Source organism: Leptodactylus fuscus, chromosome 4 (genome assembly GCF_031893055.1).
Source record: "Leptodactylus fuscus isolate aLepFus1 chromosome 4, aLepFus1.hap2, whole genome shotgun sequence".
In the NCBI taxonomy this organism is placed as follows: domain Eukaryota; kingdom Metazoa; phylum Chordata; class Amphibia; order Anura; family Leptodactylidae; genus Leptodactylus; species Leptodactylus fuscus.
Genome location: NC_134268.1, coordinates 147780978 through 147805431, shown reverse-complemented (window position 1 = coordinate 147805431; position 24454 = coordinate 147780978). Strand labels below are relative to the sequence as shown.

Below are 24454 nucleotides of genomic sequence, written 5' to 3'. Positions count from 1 at the left end.
ATTTGTATTCCCAATATATTCTTTGAATTCCCAGTCAGACAATGGCACTGTATACCAGTAGTAAAAATTGTGCGTGCACGTAACCCCAATATATTCTTTGAATTACCAGTCAGAAACTGGCACTATATGGCAGTAGCAAGAAATGAGGGTATTTGTATTCTCAATATATTCTTTGAATTCCCAGTCAGACAATGGCACTGTATACCAGTAGTAAAAATTGTGGGTGCACGTAACCCCAATATATTCTTTGAATTACCAGTCAGAAACTGGCACTATATGGCAGTAGCAAGAAATGAGGGTATTTATAACCCCAATATATTCTTTGAATTCCCAGTCAGACAATGGCACTGTATACCAGTAGTAAAAATTGTGGGTGCACGTAACCACAATATATTCTTTGAATTACCAGTCAGAAACTGGCACTATATGGCAGTAGCAAGAAATGAGGGTATTTATAACCCCAATATATTCTTTGAATTCCCAGTCAGACAATGGCACTGTATACCAGTAGTAAAAATTGTGGGTGCACGTAACCCCAATATATTCTTTGAATTCCCAGTCAGACACTGGCACTATATGGCAGTAGCAAGAAATGAGGGTATTTGTATTCCCAATATATTCTTTGAATTCCCAGTCAGACAATGGCACTGTATACCAGTAGTAAAAATTGTGGGTGCACGTAACCCCAATATATTCTTTGAATTCCCAGTCAGACACTGGCACTATATGGCAGTAGCAAGAAATGAGGGTATTTATAACCCCAATATATTCTTTGAATTCCCAGTCAGACAATGGCACTGTATACCAGTAGTAAAAATTGTGGGTGCACGTAACCCCAATATATTCTTTGAATTCCCAGTCAGACACTGGCACTATATGGCAGTAGCAAGAAATGAGGGTATTTGTATTCCCAATATACTCTTTGAATTCCCAGTCAGACAATGGCACTGTATACCAGTAGTAAAAATTGTGGGTGCACGTAACCACAATATATTCTTTGAATTACCAGTCAGAAACTGGCACTATATGGCAGTAGCAAGAAATGAGGGTATTTATAACCCCAATATATTCTTTGAATTCCCAGTCAGACAATGGCACTGTATACCAGTAGTAAAAATTGTGGGTGCACGTAACCCCAATATATTCTTTGAATTACCAGTCAGAAACTGGCACTATATGGCAGTAGCAAGAAATGAGGGTATTTGTATTCCCAATATATTCTTTGAATTCCCAGTCAGACACTGGCACTATATGGCAGTAGCAAGAAATGAGGGTATTTGTATTCCCAATATATTCTTTGAATTCCCAGTCAGACAATGGCACTGTATACCAGTAGTAAAAATTGTGGGTGCACGTAACCCCAATATATTCTTTGAATTACCAGTCAGAAACTGGCACTATATGGCAGTAGCAAGAAATGAGGGTATTTATAACCCCAATATATTCTTTGAATTCCCAGTCAGACAATGGCACTGTATACCAGTAGTAAAAATTGTGGGTGCACGTAACCCCAATATATTCTTTGAATTCCCAGTCAGACACTGGCACTATATGGCAGTAGCAAGAAATGAGGGTATTTGTATTCCCAATATATTCTTTGAATTCCCAGTCAGACAATGGCACTGTATACCAGTAGTAAAAATTGTGGGTGCACGTAACCCCAATATATTCTTTGAATTCCCAGTCAGACACTGGCACTATATGGCAGTAGCAAGAAATGAGGGTATTTGTATTCCCAATATATTCTTTGAATTCCCAGTCAGACAATGGCACTGTATACCAGTAGTAAAAATTGTGGGTGCACGTAACCCCAATATATTCTTTGAATTCCCAGTCAGACACTGGCACTATATGGCAGTAGCAAGAAATGAGGGTATTTGTATTCCCAATATATTCTTTGAATTCCCAGTCAGACAATGGCACTGTATACCAGTAGTAAAAATTGTGGGTGCACGTAACCCCAATATATTCTTTGAATTACCAGTCAGAAACTGGCACTATATGGCAGTAGCAAGAAATGAGGGTATTTATAACCCCAATATATTCTTTGAATTCCCAGTCAGACAATGGCACTGTATACCAGTAGTAAAAATTGTGGGTGCACGTAACCCCAATATATTCTTTGAATTACCAGTCAGAAACTGGCACTATATGGCAGTAGCAAGAAATGAGGGTATTTGTATTCCCAATATATTCTTTGAATTCCCAGTCAGACAATGGCACTGTATACCAGTAGTAAAAATTGTGAGTGCACGTAACCCCAATATATTCTTTGAATTACCAGTCAGAAACTGGCACTATATGGCAGTAGCAAGAAATGAGGGTATTTGTATTCCCAATATATTCTTTGAATTCCCAGTCAGACAATGGCACTGTATACCAGTAGTAAAAATTGTGGGTGCACGTAACCCCAATATATTCTTTGAATTACCAGTCAGAAACTGGCACTATATGGCAGTAGCAAGAAATGAGGGTATTTATAACCCCAATATATTCTTTGAATTCCCAGTCAGACAATGGCACTGTATACCAGTAGTAAAAATTGTGGGTGCACGTAACCACAATATATTCTTTGAATTACCAGTCAGAAACTGGCACTATATGGCAGTAGCAAGAAATGAGGGTATTTATAACCCCAATATATTCTTTGAATTCCCAGTCAGACAATGGCACTGTATACCAGTAGTAAAAATTGTGGGTGCACGTAACCCCAATATATTCTTTGAATTCCCAGTCAGACACTGGCACTATATGGCAGTAGCAAGAAATGAGGGTATTTGTATTCCCAATATATTCTTTTGAATTCCCAGTCAGACAATGGCACTGTATACCAGTAGTAAAAATTGTGGGTGCACGTAACCCCAATATATTCTTTGAATTCCCAGTCAGACACTGGCACTATATGGCAGTAGCAAGAAATGAGGGTATTTGTATTCCCAATATATTCTTTGAATTCCCAGTCAGACAATGGCACTGTATACCAGTAGTAAAAATTGTGGGTGCACGTAACCCCAATATATTCTTTGAATTCCCAGTCAGACACTGGCACTATATGGCAGTAGCAAGAAATGAGGGTATTTATAACCCCAATATATTCTTTGAATTCCCAGTCAGACAATGGCACTGTATACCAGTAGTAAAAATTGTGGGTGCACGTAACCCCAATATATTCTTTGAATTCCCAGTCAGACACTGGCACTATATGGCAGTAGCAAGAAATGAGGGTATTTGTATTCCCAATATACTCTTTGAATTCCCAGTCAGACAATGGCACTGTATACCAGTAGTAAAAATTGTGGGTGCACGTAACCACAATATATTCTTTGAATTACCAGTCAGAAACTGGCACTATATGGCAGTAGCAAGAAATGAGGGTATTTATAACCCCAATATATTCTTTGAATTCCCAGTCAGACAATGGCACTGTATACCAGTAGTAAAAATTGTGGGTGCACGTAACCCCAATATATTCTTTGAATTACCAGTCAGAAACTGGCACTATATGGCAGTAGCAAGAAATGAGGGTATTTGTATTCCCAATATATTCTTTGAATTCCCAGTCAGACACTGGCACTATATGGCAGTAGCAAGAAATGAGGGTATTTGTATTCCCAATATATTCTTTGAATTCCCAGTCAGACAATGGCACTGTATACCAGTAGTAAAAATTGTGGGTGCACGTAACCCCAATATATTCTTTGAATTACCAGTCAGAAACTGGCACTATATGGCAGTAGCAAGAAATGAGGGTATTTATAACCCCAATATATTCTTTGAATTCCCAGTCAGACAATGGCACTGTATACCAGTAGTAAAAATTGTGGGTGCACGTAACCCCAATATATTCTTTGAATTCCCAGTCAGACACTGGCACTATATGGCAGTAGCAAGAAATGAGGGTATTTGTATTCCCAATATATTCTTTGAATTCCCAGTCAGACAATGGCACTGTATACCAGTAGTAAAAATTGTGGGTGCACGTAACCCCAATATATTCTTTGAATTCCCAGTCAGACACTGGCACTATATGGCAGTAGCAAGAAATGAGGGTATTTGTATTCCCAATATATTCTTTGAATTCCCAGTCAGACAATGGCACTGTATACCAGTAGTAAAAATTGTGGGTGCACGTAACCCCAATATATTCTTTGAATTCCCAGTCAGACACTGGCACTATATGGCAGTAGCAAGAAATGAGGGTATTTGTATTCCCAATATATTCTTTGAATTCCCAGTCAGACAATGGCACTGTATACCAGTAGTAAAAATTGTGGGTGCACGTAACCCCAATATATTCTTTGAATTACCAGTCAGAAACTGGCACTATATGGCAGTAGCAATAAATGAGGGTATTTATAACCCCAATATATTCTTTGAATTCCCAGTCAGACAATGGCACTGTATACCAGTAGTAAAAATTGTGGGTGCACGTAACCCCAATATATTCTTTGAATTACCAGTCAGAAACTGGCACTATATGGCAGTAGCAAGAAATGAGGGTATTTGTATTCCCAATATATTCTTTGAATTCCCAGTCAGACAATGGCACTGTATACCAGTAGTAAAAATTGTGAGTGCACGTAACCCCAATATATTCTTTGAATTACCAGTCAGAAACTGGCACTATATGGCAGTAGCAAGAAATGAGGGTATTTGTATTCCCAATATATTCTTTGAATTCCCAGTCAGACAATGGCACTGTATACCAGTAGTAAAAATTGTGGGTGCACGTAACCCCAATATATTCTTTGAATTACCAGTCAGAAACTGGCACTATATGGCAGTAGCAAGAAATGAGGGTATTTATAACCCCAATATATTCTTTGAATTCCCAGTCAGACAATGGCACTGTATACCAGTAGTAAAAATTGTGGGTGCACGTAACCCCAATATATTCTTTGAATTACCAGTCAGAAACTGGCACTATATGGCAGTAGCAAGAAATGAGGGTATTTGTATTCCCAATATATTCTTTGAATTCCCAGTCAGACACTGGCACTATATGGCAGTAGCAAGAAATGAGGGTATTTGTATTCCCAATATATTCTTTGAATTCCCAGTCAGACAATGGCACTGTATACCAGTAGTAAAAATTGTGGGTGCACGTAACCCCAATATATTCTTTGAATTACCAGTCAGAAACTGGCACTATATGGCAGTAGCAAGAAATGAGGGTATTTATAACCCCAATATATTCTTTGAATTCCCAGTCAGACAATGGCACTGTATACCAGTAGTAAAAATTGTGGGTGCACGTAACCCCAATATATTCTTTGAATTACCAGTCAGAAACTGGCACTATATGGCAGTAGCAAGAAATGAGGGTATTTATAACCCCAATATATTCTTTGAATTCCCAGTCAGACAATGGCACTGTATACCAGTAGTAAAAATTGTGGGTGCACGTAACCCCAATATATTCTTTGAATTCCCAGTCAGACACTGGCACTATATGGCAGTAGCAAGAAATGAGGGTATTTGTATTCCCAATATATTCTTTGAATTCCCAGTCAGACAATGGCACTGTATACCAGTAGTAAAAATTGTGGGTGCACGTAACCCCAATATATTCTTTGAATTCCCAGTCAGACACTGGCACTATATGGCAGTAGCAAGAAATGAGGGTATTTGTATTCCCAATATATTCTTTGAATTCCCAGTCAGACAATGGCACTGTATACCAGTAGTAAAAATTGTGGGTGCACGTAACCCCAATATATTCTTTGAATTCCCAGTCAGACACTGGCACTATATGGCAGTAGCAAGAAATGAGGGTATTTGTATTCCCAATATATTCTTTGAATTCCCAGTCAGACAATGGCACTGTATACCAGTAGTAAAAATTGTGGGTGTATATAGCCCCAATTCTATTGCTAGGGGACTTGCAGGGTATTTCTGGGGTGAAGGTGGGGGGGCACACCGTTGGAACGGGTATTGGGGTATATATCGGGTATACGGGAATACACTGACAGTGTATTCCATTCAGGATCCTGGGAAAGCTGGGTTGTGGCGATTGAGCCCGTCAGTGCCACGTTACACTGACAAGCTTCTCCCTGGAATTTAGCTCTTACAAGAGCTGTTGTGGTTGTCTTCTCCTTCCTATCCTAGCCTGTCCCTGCCTACCCAGAATCTAAGCCCTAGCTAGCTGGACGGAAACCTCCGTCCTCGGTGAATTGCAAGCTCAGAATGACGCGAACCTGGGCGGCGCTGTTCTTTTAAATTAGAGGTCACATGTTTTCGGCAGCCAATGGGTTTTGCCTACTTTTCTCAACGTCACCGGTGTCGTAGTTCCTGTCCCACCTACCCTGCGCTGTTATTGGAGCAAAAAAGGCGCCAGGGAAGGTGGGAGGGGAATCGAGTAATGGCGCACTTTACCACGCGGTGTTCGATTCGATTCGAACATGCCGAACAGCCTAATATCCGATCGAACATGAGTTCGATAGAACACTGTTCGCTCATCTCTAGTGAATATAGATATAATTAGAAAAGTGAACTATTTCACCATTTGGTTTTATTAAATTAAAAACGTGGTGAAACATTCCCTTAATCAGACTAAATGCCTTTTCTTTCTGTTTTGAAACTTCTGGTTGAGGAAAGATGCATCTTTATATGGCTCCTTTTGTAGGGAGACTATACAATGCACTATGTAATAAGTATGTCTGACCAAAGTGTTATGTTCGGTTTATATTCTGCGTGACTTGTCTTCCCGTTCATATTGCAGACTTGGTGTCATTTGCTTTTACTTGTATGTTCTATTTAGTTTATGCCTGCATTGACTAGGAGGTACTTATTGGTTGATGCAGCCTTTCATACTTCAATGCTAGACTGCCATTAGAAGCGTTCAGACAAATTCTTTGCGCAAAGTGCTTTAGGCTGATAGTTTTTGTCCATCTGAACATTGATCCATTGAGACATATATTTAGATGCCTGATTTTTGTCATCTCTAGTTTAGTGGTCTCCCACATTTGAGCGTGGTCCACATTGACACTGTTCTATGAAATCTTATTTTTCAATGCAGACTAAAGCCATTGGACATTGAATTTATGAAACGTCTCCATGAAAAAGTCAATATCATTCCACTTATTGCTAAAGCTGATACCCTCACACCAGAAGAATGCCAGCAGTTCAAAAAACAGGTAAAATTTCATTAGTATCTATTGTTATTTTAGAAAATAAAGCACATTGGGTAGGTTTATACAACGGTCTAGACTGCACAGCTTTTTCTTATCGCTCTCTTGAAAAATTAAAGCTATGCAGTGATTTTTATGGGCAAGAAAGACAGTCTTTTGTTTAGACTGGTTCATGAAAAAATAGGTTGACATTGTTGGCACACTTGTTTCTGTACGAAGGATCCTTTAACATGTTGTGATCAGAAGTGCTAATATTCTATATCCATTGACCATGAATGGATTCTTTTATATCCGCCAGTCATGTGCAGCTGTTTCTATAGGATAAAATGGAACCTGCCAGGTGTTTTGTTTTTAATTTTTTGAACATATCATGTATAGCGTCAAGTAACGACTTTCCTATAGTATCCCTCACAAAACTTAATTTTGCTAAAATGGCAAATTCTTCGTTCTAAATCCTTATGTTGCTTTACTTTATGTAGTAATGGGAACGTAAACCAGCTTCATGTAGTCACACAGTCGTCACACTAAATCACACCTTGCTTGGCATGATTGACATGTCTGTCACTGTCCAACGTCAGCCTGATACCATGTCTAACTACTAACCTCACAGGGCGTAATTCAGTACGACAATTATAACTGAGCATACTTGGTACCCTATTGTACAGGAGCCAGCACTGAGGAAAATACACTTTCTTAGGCTATGATCACTGTTGTCTAAAGTGTAACTTCCAGTTATAATAAACTTTTCTGAGCTAAATCGTGTATTGAATATAACAACCTTAATAATATATTACAGAAATGTTTCCTTCCCACATATTAGGCTGCTTTCCTCCTCCGTTTTCTTCAATCAGTTATTTTACATAAGAATTGTTTCCACTCTACACATATAGGTCAATGGAGAGGAGAGGGATGGGGAGGGGGCGGATCTCTTTTCCAGCAGCCGCCTTCTCCACCTCATACCTTGTATATAAACTTGTATGCAGAAAGTAACTCAGCCTGAAAAGTGGAGAAGGAAACCAATTTCTTAAATATCAGTTTATCGAAGTTGTTTATGACAGGACTCCATGTGGTAAAATGCCTTAGCATAATGTGTCATTGGGCCCCTACAGATGAAACATGTTAAATAAATGTGTTCACCTGTAAATTTAAACTGCAGCAAAAATTGCATAAAAACTGCATGCAAAAGTGTTTTGTTTTTGTTTTTTTTCCTATGTTGCTGTTTTGATTTTAACTTTCACTATGCCAATGCACCCTTATGCTGGCTTCACACAAATGAGCTTGGTCTGGGAGATATGAACCAGATGTCGGCTGTATTTCCCAGACTGAACCCTGAGCTAGCACCTGGACAACCAGCATCATAGTAGTCTATGGTACTAGGAGTCCCGGCTTCCCTGCGCTTTTGGTGTTCTGTACTGAAAACATAATAGAGCCACAGGAAAGTAGGGATTCCTAGCTTAGATGACTCTGATGCTGGAAATCTGGTCCTGGCTCTGAGTTTAGTCCAGGAAATACAGCCAACATCCAGTCCTTATCTCCTGAGCCAAATCCATCTGTGTGAAGTTGATGTTATAGGACATATGGGCTATAGTCGTGTCCTGAGAGAATCCCAATAAGCCATAGAAGTCCACTCAGAATTTGACACAAAATGTTTGTAATTTTTCTTTCTTTCTTGTTTGTATTTTAGATAATGAAGGAAATCCAGGAGCACAAAATAAAGATCTACGAATTTCCTGAAACAGACGATGAAGAAGAAAATAAGCTGGTGAAAAAAATAAAGGTTTGATAGATTTGTTGCATCGTCACATTTCCAGTAACCTAAGCATATAAACTAAAATACATTTTATTCAGCTCTTTGATATGAAAAAAATAATTGCTATTATTGTTTAGGACCGTTTACCTCTTGCTGTGGTGGGTAGCAACACTATCATAGAAGTGAATGGCAAGAGAGTAAGAGGAAGGCAGTATCCATGGGGAGTTGCAGAAGGTAAGAAAATAAAACGCCCACAAAATTCCATCCTTGATTTTCAGTCTTCTGTCCAACAACATAAAAATGTGGTTTACAGAATGTACAAACACAGATTGGAGAATTATAGAGTCCTTGTTTCCAAGGTTATTCACATTCTAAATATTTATTGTAAAGTTGAAGGTCCTGGCTTATGGCTTCTAACAAGACGTTCCGCCCGTTGTATACATTCATGCTGCATACGGTTTTAACTTCACCGCTTTTCCAAGGTTCATCTAGGGTGCAGTGCTGTAGGGTTCTCTAGGGTTACACCTATACCTGTAGTTATATTTATACATGGGAGCTAATTATTGTGTGAAATTATTCTCTAAACATATTTATTTGCTTTGCAATATCTGCAGGTTTCCCTTGCACACCGGCAATAATTTATATCCAATTTATTGTCAGATGTGTGCCCTGGACGTTTTGTAAAAGTGGCCATATGCCTTATATAGCTGTTGGCCGAACACTACTTGCCTTCTTTGATCCAACATGTTTGGCCTTTTTTACTGTCTCCTGCCTTGTGGGAAATGTGGGAACACCCTCATACACAGTAGATGGTAGGCTGGTCCCATCATAGTCACTCGTGTATGGGCACAAACTACTGTGAAGTGTAGCTTTAAGCATAAATCGAGAAAAAATAACCATTATGTAACTGTTACAGTGTGACAGGAACATGACCGGCAGAATCTATTAAGCATTTGAGTTCTCTATTATTTTATGTGTGATCAGCTACAAAATTATACTCCTAGGTTTACAAGGTGCCAGTTTGACTTTTTGGAATATATAGTAAAACATTTTTGATCATTTCCAGGATAGAGTCCATGCTTTATTTTCATGATATAAAGTTGTTTTTTTTTCTATTCAAGTAATACGGTAGGAGTGGCACTGCGATTTCCCAGAACCACCACTATGCTGTGCCACTTCAGAAAACCCTTTTATTATATTTCTCAATATCTTCAGTATAGAGTAAAAAATATGGAGAATTCTAGTCTGTAGTTATGTTCACCACTTGAAGACTACCATAGATATCTTGAAATGATATATTTGGGCCTTGTATGCACCTCTAATCTTGTTACACAAGATTGGTAAACACTGTTTTATGTACTTCAAAACATATTTTTTTTTTAAATCCCATTCATAAAGTGTCACAGGAAAAAATTACTTTTGGCCTATCTATTATAATGTAACAGTTTTATTAGTTTTAGTAAATATTTGTAGTTTTTTGGCTCTAAAGAAGCAAAGATATGGAACTGCATGAGTTAACTGTAGACTATAGCATTACATTAGTTGTTGGGTATGTCGGTTGTGTGGTTAGTAAATGACACTGTCACCTTCAGAGAAGGACACACAAGCCTGAATTGTGTATAGTAGTACAATCGTCCCATTCAGTAGGACATCCCTCTCTGGTGGTGCAAGGATTATTCCTGCCCCATGCAATGCTTGTATCTATCTGATTAGTAGGCTTCATTGTCTCTCCTTCCCTTGTAAACATGCAGTAAAACAGGCACCCTAACATTACTGGCCTTGTGTTTTTCTTACAAGTTTGTATACACATCCTTACAAATCCAGGATTGAAATAACTTGTTTTTGTCTTTCTGCTTTACAAGTCACTTATGTGTGTGCTGTGTTTATACCAGGATGACCTGTACAATGTATGAACATTAGACATGAACTTTCATTTCTGCTCTCATAGCCTTTTTCACACTAGTATCTTTTTTACTTTTTACAGTTGAAAACAGCGAACACTGTGACTTCACTATACTGCGGAACATGTTGATAAGGTAAATACATATACTATGGATTCTTCTGGTGTTCACAGGGTCAGTGTACTAACCATGGACAATGTTTTATTCAATGAAAAAAACTGTTTTATTCTTACCATTTGTAAACAAACAACCTTATACTTGTTACAACGTGGCAAACTGGTTCCTAGACTACTTTTGAGCCAATCGTCCTTCATTAGTGCCAATCTCGTACATCTTGCCATCAGCATCCACCTGCAGAATGACCCCAAGAATGTTCCTGGAGTCCCTTCTACTCCTGTCCACATCAGGAACAGACAGGTTCAAATCTGCATAAGTGTGACATTTATCATACTAACCAGAGGGTGGTGGATATTATTAATAATAACATGTCAATTAACCACCTTTACCGGTTATTATGTATAGTATCCGGTTATTATGCATACTACCCATATTTTATCAAAGCAACAGTGATAGATATAGATAGATAGATAGATAGATAGATAGATAGATAGATAGATAGATAGATATGTAAAATATATATATATATATATATATATATATATATGAGAATACTTAGGTTATAACACATTAGTATTTATTAGATTTGGACCAAAGCAATGTGGAATTTGTGTTCTGAATTAGTCTTTCATCTGTGTTGGTACTGTCAGGCTGAATAGATTGGAATAAATCCATAGAATATATGTATGTAATTAGTAGCTAATGCTTGTACTGGAGGCCAGCCCTGAGCTGTATAGTCTTAGTTCCTGTGTCTGTAGTGACTGTTTCTAATGTCTGCTTTGCTTATAGAAGTGCATAGAACTATTCATCCAATCAATAGCAGCAGTCCATGTAGAAACCAGACATCGCAGGGATCAATAAAATCTTTCTGACAGCTGCATTTTCATGATGTCCAAGCTGTTTATAACTATGAGGATACTAGCGCTTTTAAATTGTATTAGTGGACTCAAGTTAAGATGCAGAATTATCAGGAAAAAAAAGTATACATTATTGCAAATCCCATATGTTATATTGGAGCCGTTACAAAATGATGTGTATTCTTCCACCATATGCATAAAACACAGTATGTTCTGTCCTGTCCTATAGTGAATTGCACTGCAGCAAGCTCATTTCTTTTCATCCTATTTTAGAACTCACATGCAGGATCTGAAGGATGTCACCAACAATGTACATTATGAGAACTACAGAAGCAGAAAACTAGCAGCTGTGACTTACAACGGTGTGGATAACAACAAAAACAAAGGCCAACTAACAAAGTAAGTGCCTACCATGTGGTCACATCTTCTCTGTTCTGGGTAACATCTCTCCATTTCTTATCATTCCATTCCCTTCTTCCATCTTGTGCTATCATTTGTTTGACATGTCACAATCATCTGTTTTGTGTCACTTTCCTGTGTCTCATTTCATATACCATGGTTACACTACCATCTTCACAAACAATATGCCTTCCATGACCTATAGAAAAGAATTTCTTATGCTTTGGATGGTTGCCATGAAGTGTCTTTTGTCCGCCTGAAAGGTTCAGAAGCCTATAACTAATCTGTAAAAAGCGGGACTATGAAAGCAGGATCATATCTGCTACAAGTACACTCATTGTGGTTAAAGCAAAGTTCCAGGCAGAAATAGAGACTTGACAATGCTGGAACTCAAGTCGTGTCTCCCCCCCTTTTAATGGAGCAATGATGATGTGTGCATGCCACTGTCCCATTGAATTCTAGGGGACAGGTTAAGATAGCCAAGCACTTCCTGTCAGTGAGCCAATAAATCAGCCTTTATTTCCCTCATACTCATGTAAGGCTTTTTAATCCTGTCCCTCTTTTATCTCTCCTTGTAACCAAATGCTGTAAAGCATCCTCAGTGCGTTTATAAAAAGTGCATATATAAAAACAAATCCGAAACTTTAGTAAAGCACAGGCCTGCTTTGAAATGTAGTTCAGACATTATTGAAGACAGAAGTCAATTGGGTGTTCAGCTTCTGTGCTGACTAGTGGGCTTATACAAGAAAAAAAATCTATTTTCTTATAGGTCCTTTGACATGCTCTCCGATCATAGGTGGTAATCTTTAAAATCTAACTGCTGTGCTGTCTGAGGATCTCTTGGTCCCCCCTCCCATTGGAGAAGGAATGTGTATTGGTAGATCTGATGTGTGTGATGAGGAATGTGCAGCTCTAGCTTGAATGGCTGACTCTTTGTAGTATAGCGTCTGGTTTTAATTTACTTTGAGGCCAGTAAAAGTTCAGGATGCTGCTGAAGTGGGAGTGGTGAGATGTTGGATCTCATGCGTATGGTGACCCCTTCTGGCTCAGTTGAGAAAACTTCATGTGCATAGCAAACCGGTCGGACTGCCAACTCCTGCTGCATGGAGACTTTATTCTCCAGCCTTTATAATAGAATTGTTCTACACCTTTTTATCACATATTGTATTTGACCACTTGTATAACTTGTATAGCCTTTGCATTTTTCAGACATTTACTACTTTAAAGTCTTAAGTAATTTATTATTAGGTTTATTTATTTCCAAGGTGTTTTTTGTTTTTGCTTTTTTGTTTGTTTTTGTTTTGTTTATTTCCAAGATATTTAAAAAATCTGTGCTTACAGAAATAGGCCACCTATCTTAAAATAACATGCCACATAATGTATAATCCTTTACAATGGATTGCTCCTTAAGACAGTCTTATGTTTGTATGTTCTACACATGGAGCCATGATCACCACACTGCTTGGTTTTGCTAATAATTCCCTGTTTGTATTAGTATTTAGATTGTACTTCTATAACTTCATGGCCCAAGGCTGAGTGCGAGATTTGGTGACATAACTGACTTGCCCAGATCTTCACTTCTAGCTAATAGTAACTTTGGAATCTGAATTGCAGAAGACATTCTGTATATTACAAATCATTAGCTAGTGACCCAGATGGCTGGAAACGAATAAGAGCGACTTGTGGGGTAAATGGTGTCTCTCTACTCAACCCAGCCAGTGCTATGTGACGCTTATTCTACACGCATAATAAATATTCAGGGAAATACAGGAAACTTTATAAAGCTTATGTTTAACAGCATAAAAAGTACCAGAAGTGTTCTTTGTGGCTACAGCATACTCTATGTATTAAAAATAAGTGTAGGCTTCAATGAGAGGATTTTAAACAGGTGTGCTGTCCGAGCACAATGATCTAAAACTATATATATTCCACTTCACCCTATTTACCTTTGTTCACAATCCTTTGATGTTGATATAGCTATATATACAGCTTCGATTTGTTTCATTTCGGAGTAACTTAAATTTTCTCTGCTTATAGGGGTTGTCCAAGGAGTTACTTTTACCCTTCTTCCTCCGGGCAGTTTCTTCATGCTAGACTTTGGGGTACCAGGAAGGGTCCAGTCATGTGATTAGATGCAGCCTCCATCCATTTGAAGTAAATTAGAAGTTGGGGGGGGGGGGGGGGATTTACTTTAGGGGTTAATTTTTAATGTATACTGGACAACCCCTTTAACTCCCTGAACAATCCCTTTAACCTACTTGCTGAGAGAGAAGTTCCCAGTGCTCTGAGAATTGAAATGGCTGCTTGATATACCCCTATTTTATACGCCCCATCCAGATAAGTCAGTGCAAAGAGCTCCTTGTGGGTCAACATTGATGTATATGGTTATTGCTTCTAGATGGCATTAGAGATTTTCTTTCTTCTGAAGGAGAACCCGTGTAGCATTTCCTATAAGACTCCATACACCCACTGGAACTCCCCATCAGACATGTGTCAATGGCATTATTTTTTTTGACATTGTATTTGATCTGAAATTCATGAAAATGCCATGTATATAAGAATATAGTATTATTTGCTGTCAGTGTTTCCTTCATGTCCTAATTCTCATTGTTCTATAGCTCCACACTTGACTCCCACGTCACATTTATATTATGACTTTGATCATGAAATGAAAGGTGTTCTCTGTCCATACTGTCACATGCTCATAAAGTGTACTTGTAGTTTTGACTGATAAATGTTGATGGTGAATTGGCATGTTGGGAAACTTGGTTCTTGGCACAAACAGAACGTATGGTCATTGTTTATACAACCTAAACTGACTGCAAAAGGCTTCAGCCCCTTCTTGTAGCCAGATGTAGAACTTGCCTATGCCTTGTATATTTCTGCATACAAATTATTTATTTATTTTTTATACAAATAGTATTTTGACACACATCTTCCCCCATTGAATTGATTACGCACGGATATAATCTTTATTAATTTCTGTATGCCATGTTGCTCTGAAATCTTAATGCATGAATACTGATTTCGCTATTACCAATGCATTTTTGCAGACATGGATGTTCTCCTCTTCCCTTTACAAATTTTAATATTAATATTATTCTCTATACTTGGCTGTTTGTCTAATCTAGAATCTGAATTTTGCTTCTTTGATCTCCTTTTTCTTTACACTTTCTCTTGTTCCTAAATGCACAAAAAATAGCTTTTCTTTAATTGATTAATTTTGATTTGCTTAATTTACGCATGCTAAGTCCTTGTGTTTTTTGTTTTTTTTTGTTTTGCTTTTGTTTTTTAGACTTGAAACAGTTGAAGGCATGTAAGTGGTCTTTTTAAAATTTTTCCAAAATCACATACTTCTGTTTGTTTATCGATTTTTTTTTTTTTTTTTTTTTTTTTTTTTTTATTTTATTTATTTATTTATTTAATCCTTTTCAAATGTTCTGTCATAGGCAAAAAATAAATGGGGCCATGGTCTTTGTTATAAATCCAGGGAAACTAAGTTCAGATAAAGATGAAGTCATTACTTATGTGCCAATACACATGTTTTTTCAACTGTTGGATCTAGTTCCAGTTGTGGTTTAAGATTTTTTTTTTTTTTTTTTGTGTGTGTGTATAATCTAAAACTTTAAACAAACTCCATTGTGTCAACAAGGCCATAGTGCAAATAAAATACTGTACTTATTGAGAATAACATTAGTGATGAAGTACCGTATTTTACGGACTATAAGGCGCACTGCCCATGAGCGCCTTATAGTCCGTCTCGGTTCATATATAAGGCGCACCGGACTATAAGCCGCAGTCCGGTGCGCATTATATGTTATTGAAAGCGGCGGTAGGCAGACTTTGCCAGCGGCCGCTTAACCCCCCGCGTGCCAGCCGCTTTTATTGGAAGCGCTCGGCAGGCGAGGAGGGGCTCTATCAGCAAAATCATGCTGATAGAGCCCAACCGTAAAAGTTATATCAAACTACCCCCCCCCTCCTCCCCCGTTTTAAAATAAAACCCTGAAACAGAATGTGAAACTTACCGAGCGGTGCAGGGCGGGCGGGCATTCAGGCCTCCTCTTCCTCCGATGTTCCGTCCTCCTCCGGCGCTCGCTAACTGATAATGGCCTGGGCGCATGCGCAGTAGCCGTAGTAGAAGCATTATGATATTGCGCATGCGTCCAGGTCATTATCAGTTCGCGAGCGCCGGAGGAGAAGGACGGAACATCGGAGGAAGAGGAGGCCTGAATGCCCGCCCTGCACCGCTCGGTAAGTTTCACATTCTGATTCACGCCGGCGTGACAGCAGTGCTGCCGGATACTTCCCATTCATTTCTATGGGAGCCGGCATGCGAGCGCTCCCCATAGAAATGAATGGACTGCTTTTTTCCATTCATTTCTATGGGGAGCGCTCGCATGCCGGCTCCCATAGAAATGAATAGGAAGTGTCCGGCAGCCCTGCTCCGTAGTGTGAATGCACCCTTACGGTGCCTTTTATGTATGTATGGAAGCGGCACGCAGACTTTGCCGCCGCTTCCATCCATATATAAGGCGCACCGGACTATAAGCCGCACTTACGATTTCTGAGGAAATCGTAGGTTTTTATGTGCGCCTTATAGTCCAGAAAATACGGTAAGATGGCCACTGTTTGCAAAAGGAAAAAAGTCATCAGATGCACTCATTATAGTGATACCAGACATGTCTTTTATATGTGGGGCTCCTGACTCTTCTGTTGAGGAAAGGAAGGTTTTAGAATGTTTAATTTCAAATATGGAAACCTGTGTCTACCAGAGAGGTGCTGTTCCCAAATAAAATTGTGTTTGTAGCTGAATCAAGTGTGCACGTATATGGGATTACCGGGAAGAACGGCTGTCATTCAGCTAACTGCTATTGAAGTTGTATTAGCACCTTAAGGGTCCATTCACACGGAGCAAAATGGTGAGGAATTTGTTGTGGAATTTCAGCGCTGAAAAAAGCCTCCCATTGCTAGCAGAAAGAGAAACCCAATGAAGTCAATGGGAGGCTTTTTTTTCAGCGCTGAAATTCCAGACCAAATTCCTCACCATTTTCCTCCATGTGAATGCACCCGAAGTAACATTGCAGAAGACAAATTCCTCATTTCTAAGGTGCTGGTTTTTAGAAAACTAAAATTAGTTGATATAAGTTTGTCGCATTTGAGTGACCTGCACAAAGTAATCATCATCTAAGCTTCCAGACATCTTCATGGTGAGCTGTGTTGGTTATCAGGTAGAAAAACGTGCATCTACCTGGTGCTGGTAGAAAAGATGAAAGCATTACGGTATGGAAAATGGTCAACAGGATTATCACTTATTATTAGCCCCGTTCGCCGGCAGAGAGTAGGCCCGGAGACTGCCTGCTCTCTGCCTGAGCGTGAGGGGAGGCTGCTGGAGCAGCGCTGCTCCAGCGGCCTCCCCAAACCACCGCTCGGTGATAAGCCAGTCCAGGACAGCTTGTCCTGGACTGGCTTAGGTTAGCAAAAATGCCGCCCTCCCTGAGGCCCTGGCATAGTGCCGCCTGAAGCGCTCGCTTCAGGTCGCCTCATGGGAGGTGCGGCGCTGCATGTAGTATTACCACCCACTTGGCTAGTATTCCTTAATTTGCATCAACATTAAATAGACTTGTATCTTTGGAATGGTTGAACAGAATTAGAGTAGGTTCACACTGTTGTTATTGTACCTTGCTCTCATTCTTCACAGGATGAGAGCAACGGCCATTAAGTGACAGATACAGACTCAGCCCTCTTTGCCCAGCTGTAGAAAATATGGATACTTGACTTTTTCTTTTATTACAAAAGTAAAGAAACATGATGGGAAACGGGGTCAGCCATGTTGTTTAGATTAGCATTCGTGTGAATGGTCACTGCTGGGGGGAACTCATCTGTGTCTGTTACTCTGCTACAGTTTGTTGCTGTCTTCCTATCATGGGTGACAGCAATGGACATTAATAACAGTAGTGTGAATGTAACCTTATATAATCAAAACACCAGAAATGCTCACTGTGTCCAAGATTCCTATGAAGAATTAAAATTTTTATGACCACAGTTTTTCATTTTGGCCCAGAAAAGACTTCTAAATGGTTTTGAGATAAATTTTATATATATATATATATATATATATATATATATATATATATATATATATATAATATAATGTGTATATGCTTCTTCCCGCTATATTCCCATGCAGTCGTTTGCATTACCAATCACATAGATCATGAGCATCCAACCTGCCTAAATTATTGCATTCTTGTGAGGGTGTTTTGTTTTTATTTCTTCTGATACCGTTTACAGTTTCCCGACTTTTTTGAAGTTGTGATTTTCTTGGAAATGGAGACCGGTTCTCTTTAAGGCCATTTTACACAGCCTGCCACCATATAACCTGTCAATCAACACATGCATTAGCCTATGAACATTTCTTCCCAGTGTTAGGACCATGTAAAGATTTTTCTGCTTTTGCTAGCTCTTTGCTATTGAGGTCGTTTTATTTATTTGCTTTACATTTTCCGATATCTTTCTCCATCCAGTTCCTTGTATATCTCCCCTCATTAGATTTGGCTTGCTGGACTGATATCAATACATGATTATTGCTAAAAATCTTAAGATGGGACAGGTCATATTTAATAATTCACTGTATTAGACCAGAGTAGACTCTCTTCCAGTATTCCTATTGAAAAGAACTAATTAAGCTAAATAGTAGTGTAAGGGATCTCCATAGTAACACTGTCATTTAATGGCTCATCGTTCATCTCATTTTCCATTCCATCAATTTATTTATTTTTAACCTGTTGTTTGCTTTGTCTATTATGAATTTACACTACTTTGAACAATCTGGTTTTCCATGTATTCTAGGAGCCCTCTAGCTCAGATGGAAGAAGAGAGAAGGGAACATGTGGCAAAGATGAAGAAAATGGAGATGGAAATGGAACAAGTGTTTGAGATGAAGGTTAAGGAGAAAGTTCAGAAACTCAAGGATTCTGAAGCAGAAGTAGGAACCCTTTTATACAGATTTTTTTCTCTGGGAATATGTGTCTGTAAATGTTGAATTACTGTCAGACAAAAAGTAATAGTCACTTATTATATCTTACCAAACAATACTGGTGGAAAGAATTGCTACTTACCTTGGGAGTTTGCAAAAGGATTAACTGAATATGGTAACATCTACAATTTTCTACTAGTATTAGATTCTGCAGACATGAAAATATTGTTTATTGGAAGCTTAATTTTCTTTACCAGCTGTTTGCAAGCTGTTGACACCTCTTGGATCATATTTTGTGTCGACTTTCATTTAAAAAAAAATAAAAAATACATAAATAAATAGGTTTTTTTGGGCCTTGGTACATCACATGTATTACATATTGCAAGCAGTTTAATGCTATTCAGTGTCCATGCCGGGGATTGGCTAAATCTCTAGCCACTCCTTTGTCTGAATGCTCAAAGGTGAATTATGATCACTTTACCTTACATGAGTGTTTAGGACATTCGCGGAGGGGCTAAATGAATATATTTCACCAATGCTGACATAACAATTGTGATAGCAGTGTGTGTTTTTATAGCTCCAGCGACGTCATGAGCAGATGAAAAAGAATCTTGAGGCTCAGCACAAAGAATTGGAAGAGAAGAGGCGTCAGTTTGAGGAAGAGAAGTTGAACTGGGAAACTCAGCAACGTCTTCTGGAACAGCAGAATTCATCCAGGTACTGAGAACTCTAAACTAGTGCTGTATATATTTATAGGACCACAAAATGGCTTCTTCTGGAAGATGCTCTGTTCACCACATCATTTGTTAACTTTAGACAGGTGTAGGTCACACTCAGGCTATGTTCTGATTTGCCAATAAAAAAAGAAATAATAATATGATGGATATTAATTCGGTTATCCAAGTGACTATGGAGGCTTATTTTGAGGCGGATTCAGCGTCAAAATCAGCGCCAAAAAACTCAGCGTGCACTGTCCCTTAAAGTCAATAGTAGTGCAAAAGTGGGTCTAGCTGGAGTGAACTTGAAATCCTTGTTCTTAAAAAGTGCGCAACAAGTGCTGGCATCTGTTCTGATTTCTGATGAAAACAGACCTAAATGAGAGCAGACCTATCGACTTGTGGATACGATTGTAGTGAAACGCCGCAGTATGTTATGTGACAGAGCACATGGAAAATGTTGTCATAGTGATGTAGCTAAAATAGGAATATACAGTTTCAGTGTAAAAATTACCATAGTAACCAACTGAACAAGGTAACATGGTTCCACCTGAAAATAGGCTTCTACGTCATTTCAGAGATTGTCGCACTGTAATATGAGAAATGAGCTCCTATCATATGCATTAAATATATACTGATTGATATCCCTTTGTATTAACAGCACGACATGGCTGACATATGAAATATGTTTTATTAAATGTTGTCTCCATTATCCTGCTCAATCTTTAACCTGAGAACATTCCATAGCTCAGTATGGCAATATGCAATGAGTGCATTGGCTGTACAGGTCATAGCTTCCTATACCTCTGTGAAATATAAGATGGCATCAGCTCTACATCATCTTAGCACATTCTGCTTCTATGTGCTATGCTATGGGGTTACTATGTACCCTAAGTGATAGATACACTTTGATAGTTATTAACCTGTTGGAATTGTATTGCCCCTGTAAACATCTTCCAAGTCTTTGCAGTCTGTAAGAAGATGTGTAGGTTCTGCATGATACGGGTTCCTGCTAAAAGTAGCCGTGTAGTCATTTCTGCTACCTAGAGATCTACTTTACAGGGTCAATTTTTATGAGTATTTACCATTAGAGAGTCTCTAATCAGGACCCATCATATCATCCAGCCCTGCAAATATATAGGTTAGGGTCACCTGAATCAACCGGTGTTTTCCCCTGTGTTTGAATCTGAGCCTTTCTTACCAAATTGTCCCCATTTTTGTTTGATATGCCTCTTTGGAGCAATGGATGTACCCTCTGTGATTCAAAAATCTTATTTGCATATTAAAAAGAATAGCTACAAGTCTGCAATGGAGGCACAGGGTCACATGGAACGAACTGTGCGTTCCCTTTGAGAAAATAATGAATATATCTGTGGGACTGGGTTGAAATGCTGGGTTTTGGTGACAGAGATCAGCAGTTTTCCCACAAACATCAACATATTTATCTTTTAATTGTCTAAAACTATAAATATGTTTAAAAATAGTTAGTTTAAAAAATGTGATAAGTTTTAAAGAGTTTCTTTAACTGTCTTAGAGGTTTCTGTCTTTTGCCTTGATAAGTAGCCAGTACATACCGCCATAAATACAGGAACTTTGTATGGTCTGGCACTTGCCACAAACCCAGCCAGGATTTCCTTATTGTGAATGGATTATTATGCAGGCACTCCCTGTTTCTCTTCTTAGGCTGAGGCCCTACATTGCGAATACGTTGCTTTTTGTTGTTGCAGATTTTGCTGTGTTTCTTTGAGCCAAAGCCAAGAATGGCTACAAAAGGAATGGGAAATATATAGGAGATAGGTATACGTCACCCCTTTGAGCAAGCCACTCCGGCTTTTGCTCAAAAAACGCAGCAAAATCTGCAACAAAAAAGCTGCATTTCCGCAATGTGGGGCCTCATCCTAAGGAGTAAGGAAATAATGGCTGGCTTTTTAACAAGGGCCTGAATTGTCAGTTATTTCAGCTGAGTTATTTGCCCTTGAATTGTGGCTGAAAGCCTCATATTTGCCACTGTGGGATTTCCCATCCATCTCTTTTATCCCTAGCTGAAAAATGTGCTGCTGGTGCTTAATATTTTCTATTAAAGCAGCTGCGTGATGAACTAAAGGGGTATTCCCATTTCAAGGATCGTATTCCGAATTGTAGCTTGAGCTTTCTTCACTGTTTTCAGCTGGTTGCCTAGGTTAGAAGACCTATTAAACAGGTCGGATTGATAACTCAGTCCCTGTTCTCACGTTCTCTTCTCTCCCTCACTCTGAATACTGCCTTCAGTTTTTCAGCATTGATAAGGGCTCGATAAGTTTCTTAAGTATTGCTTCTATTATCTGTGTATGCAAATCCAGAGATAACTCTGCCATTTACAACAAGCAGATGTTCATTGCCGGAATAGGCTGAAAATCAGGAAGTGCAGGGGATAGGAAATATGAAGACAGCTGAAACCCTGAGATGAGAAAACCCTCGTTGAAGGGGATACCCATGTAATTTTTTTTTCCTTGTGTAAATATATATATATATATATATATATATATATATATATATATATATGTTTTAATTTTTTTTTTTTTTTTTTTTTTTTTTTTTTTTAAATCCCCTCAGTAGTAATAGTTGTGTACTCGGTGTCTTTCCTTATCCTAACGTCACCCTTTTCTGTAAGTCACATAATCACAGTGCGGCCTCTTATTCTATCATGGGAGGCTTCTCATAGGTACAGGTACTTAGACATAGTTGACAGCAGCAGCAATAACAGGTTTTTTTTAATGTACTTTGACCACCTTGCATAATTAAATAAATAAGCATATCGCTTTAAGTATCTTATCGGTGGAGGAATGATCACTGGTTTCACTCCCGTTGTTTGAGTAAAGCAGCAGTCGTGTCACTTTATGCCACTTCTCTTTGGCAGTCGTCCCATAGAGATGAATAAAGTGCTTGTCTGTCTTTGACAGTCTTATAGAATTGGCAGCACAACTGAGGGACTTGGAGTTCAGTAGGGTTTCAAGCAGACTATGGCACACTAAGAGGCGTATTAGAGGGTTGTGTCCTATAGGGAATGTTTCCTCAGTTGATGAATGTCTTCATTTTGGTGAATTTTATGTATGTGTGTATACCTACTCATTTCCATTTCTTTTTACCTAGGACTTTGGAGAAAAATAAGAAGAAAGGGAAGATCTTTTAAGACATTTGTTGACCACCATATACTCTGTATCAGTTGCCAACTTGCCAGCACAGACATCAGTGTTTGTTGGAGCCATTCAGCCACTTTTGAAACCAGTTGCATCTGTTAATGTTGGATTAAACGGCATGACCTTTTTTTATTATTATTGATCTTAGTGGAGATTAAAATGCCTTGAATTGTTTGAGGTTTTTCTTTTTTGCATACTTGGAGAACTATACGCTGCAAGTAACTGCTCCCTCTCTCCTCCCTCTCTTTCTCTTTTTAACTGATGTCTTCATTTTAAAACCAAGAAAACTCATTTTACTGTTGTATACGCGTGGTCTGGTGGCTGGTAGCAGGATACTCCACAGTACAAGGACTCTGGCTTAACAATGAAGATAAACGCCATACTTTTGTTGCATCTTCTAACTCGCGCACATGTAATAGAGAACTTCCATGCATACGGTTTCTTGTCATTTCCTTTAATTTTGCCCTATTTTGACACTTCCATTGTTTGATACACATGGGAATTATAGGCTTACAGCGCACAGTTGGCTTTCTCTTCTTTCATTTTTTCCCCAAAAATCAAACTCTAGTGAGTGGGGAATACCTGAAATATATGCTTTTCCGTATAATACCTTCTTTCCAGGAGACTCTACTTACTGCTTCCTTTTTGTAATAACATTTACTTTAGATATTATTTCTGAGTATGGGCCCTACTGAATTAAAGTATATCTTATTTCTTTGCAGTAGGTGTCAGTGAGTAAAACCTTTATATATATATATTATTTTTTTTTATTTTTTACTTTCTGCCTCTTTAAATACTTTCCTATGTTTTGTGGTAATGCAGCAGGAATGATGCATTTATAGGTCATTTCTAGAGAAAATTAACAAACATTCTGTTCCTACCCTATTGTGCAGTCTATTTTATGTTTTGCTAGAAATGGGAATCCTGGCCTGACAAGGAGAGGAACATCACAATTTTGCATTTAGCTGTATTCATATACTGCATTCTGTTCTGTATTTTTTTTGTTTGTATTGTACAAAGTCACATAATAAACAATGTTGTGATGTAATAATGCATGTATGTGGACCTTCCTTTTTATTTTATTTTTTTCGTACAGTATACCAGAATCCATCTGGTGGCTGCAGACAGCAAGCATGATCCCTTTCACATCTATGGGCATTTCAGAAATGTCCAATGTAACTTCTTACAGCGCTGTTTGGAAAGTAAATCACCACTGTGAATTGTTTATATGCACAACGAAGATTTTCAGTGAGGCAAGTTCAAGTGATGGATTTGCTGTAATTTTTTTGGTGGCATCGACATTTTCCATGTGGAATCGAAAAGCATGGTGTGTGTTTTCTAATTTGCATTCTTGCTCTGTTGCAGACAAATTTGCTGTGAAATCATGTGGGTGGGAGGGATACTAGCACTTGTGGACATGTATGTTCACACG

At 38.5% G+C, this 24454-nt stretch overlaps 1 protein-coding gene across 2 annotated transcripts in view; it reads left to right on the top strand.

Annotated features, from left to right (window-relative positions):
* The window catches only part of SEPTIN7 (septin 7), a 62167-nt gene extending 38094 nt beyond the window's left edge, over positions 1–24073 (top strand). Inside the window, exons 5-13 of one of the 2 annotated variants that reach the window (XM_075271206.1) lie at positions 7019–7136; positions 8815–8907; positions 9018–9114; positions 10865–10916; positions 12029–12154; positions 15450–15470; positions 19004–19139; positions 19708–19847; positions 22976–24073. In XM_075271206.1, the coding sequence (XP_075127307.1) occupies positions 7019–7136; positions 8815–8907; positions 9018–9114; positions 10865–10916; positions 12029–12154; positions 15450–15470; positions 19004–19139; positions 19708–19847; positions 22976–23015 (823 nt within the window). In that variant the 3' untranslated portion in view covers positions 23016–24073. The remainder of the gene's footprint in view (positions 1–7018; positions 7137–8814; positions 8908–9017; positions 9115–10864; positions 10917–12028; positions 12155–15449; positions 15471–19003; positions 19140–19707; positions 19848–22975) is intronic. The other variant, XM_075271207.1, reaches the window with a different exon arrangement.
* Positions 24074–24454: the final 381 nt, after the last annotated feature.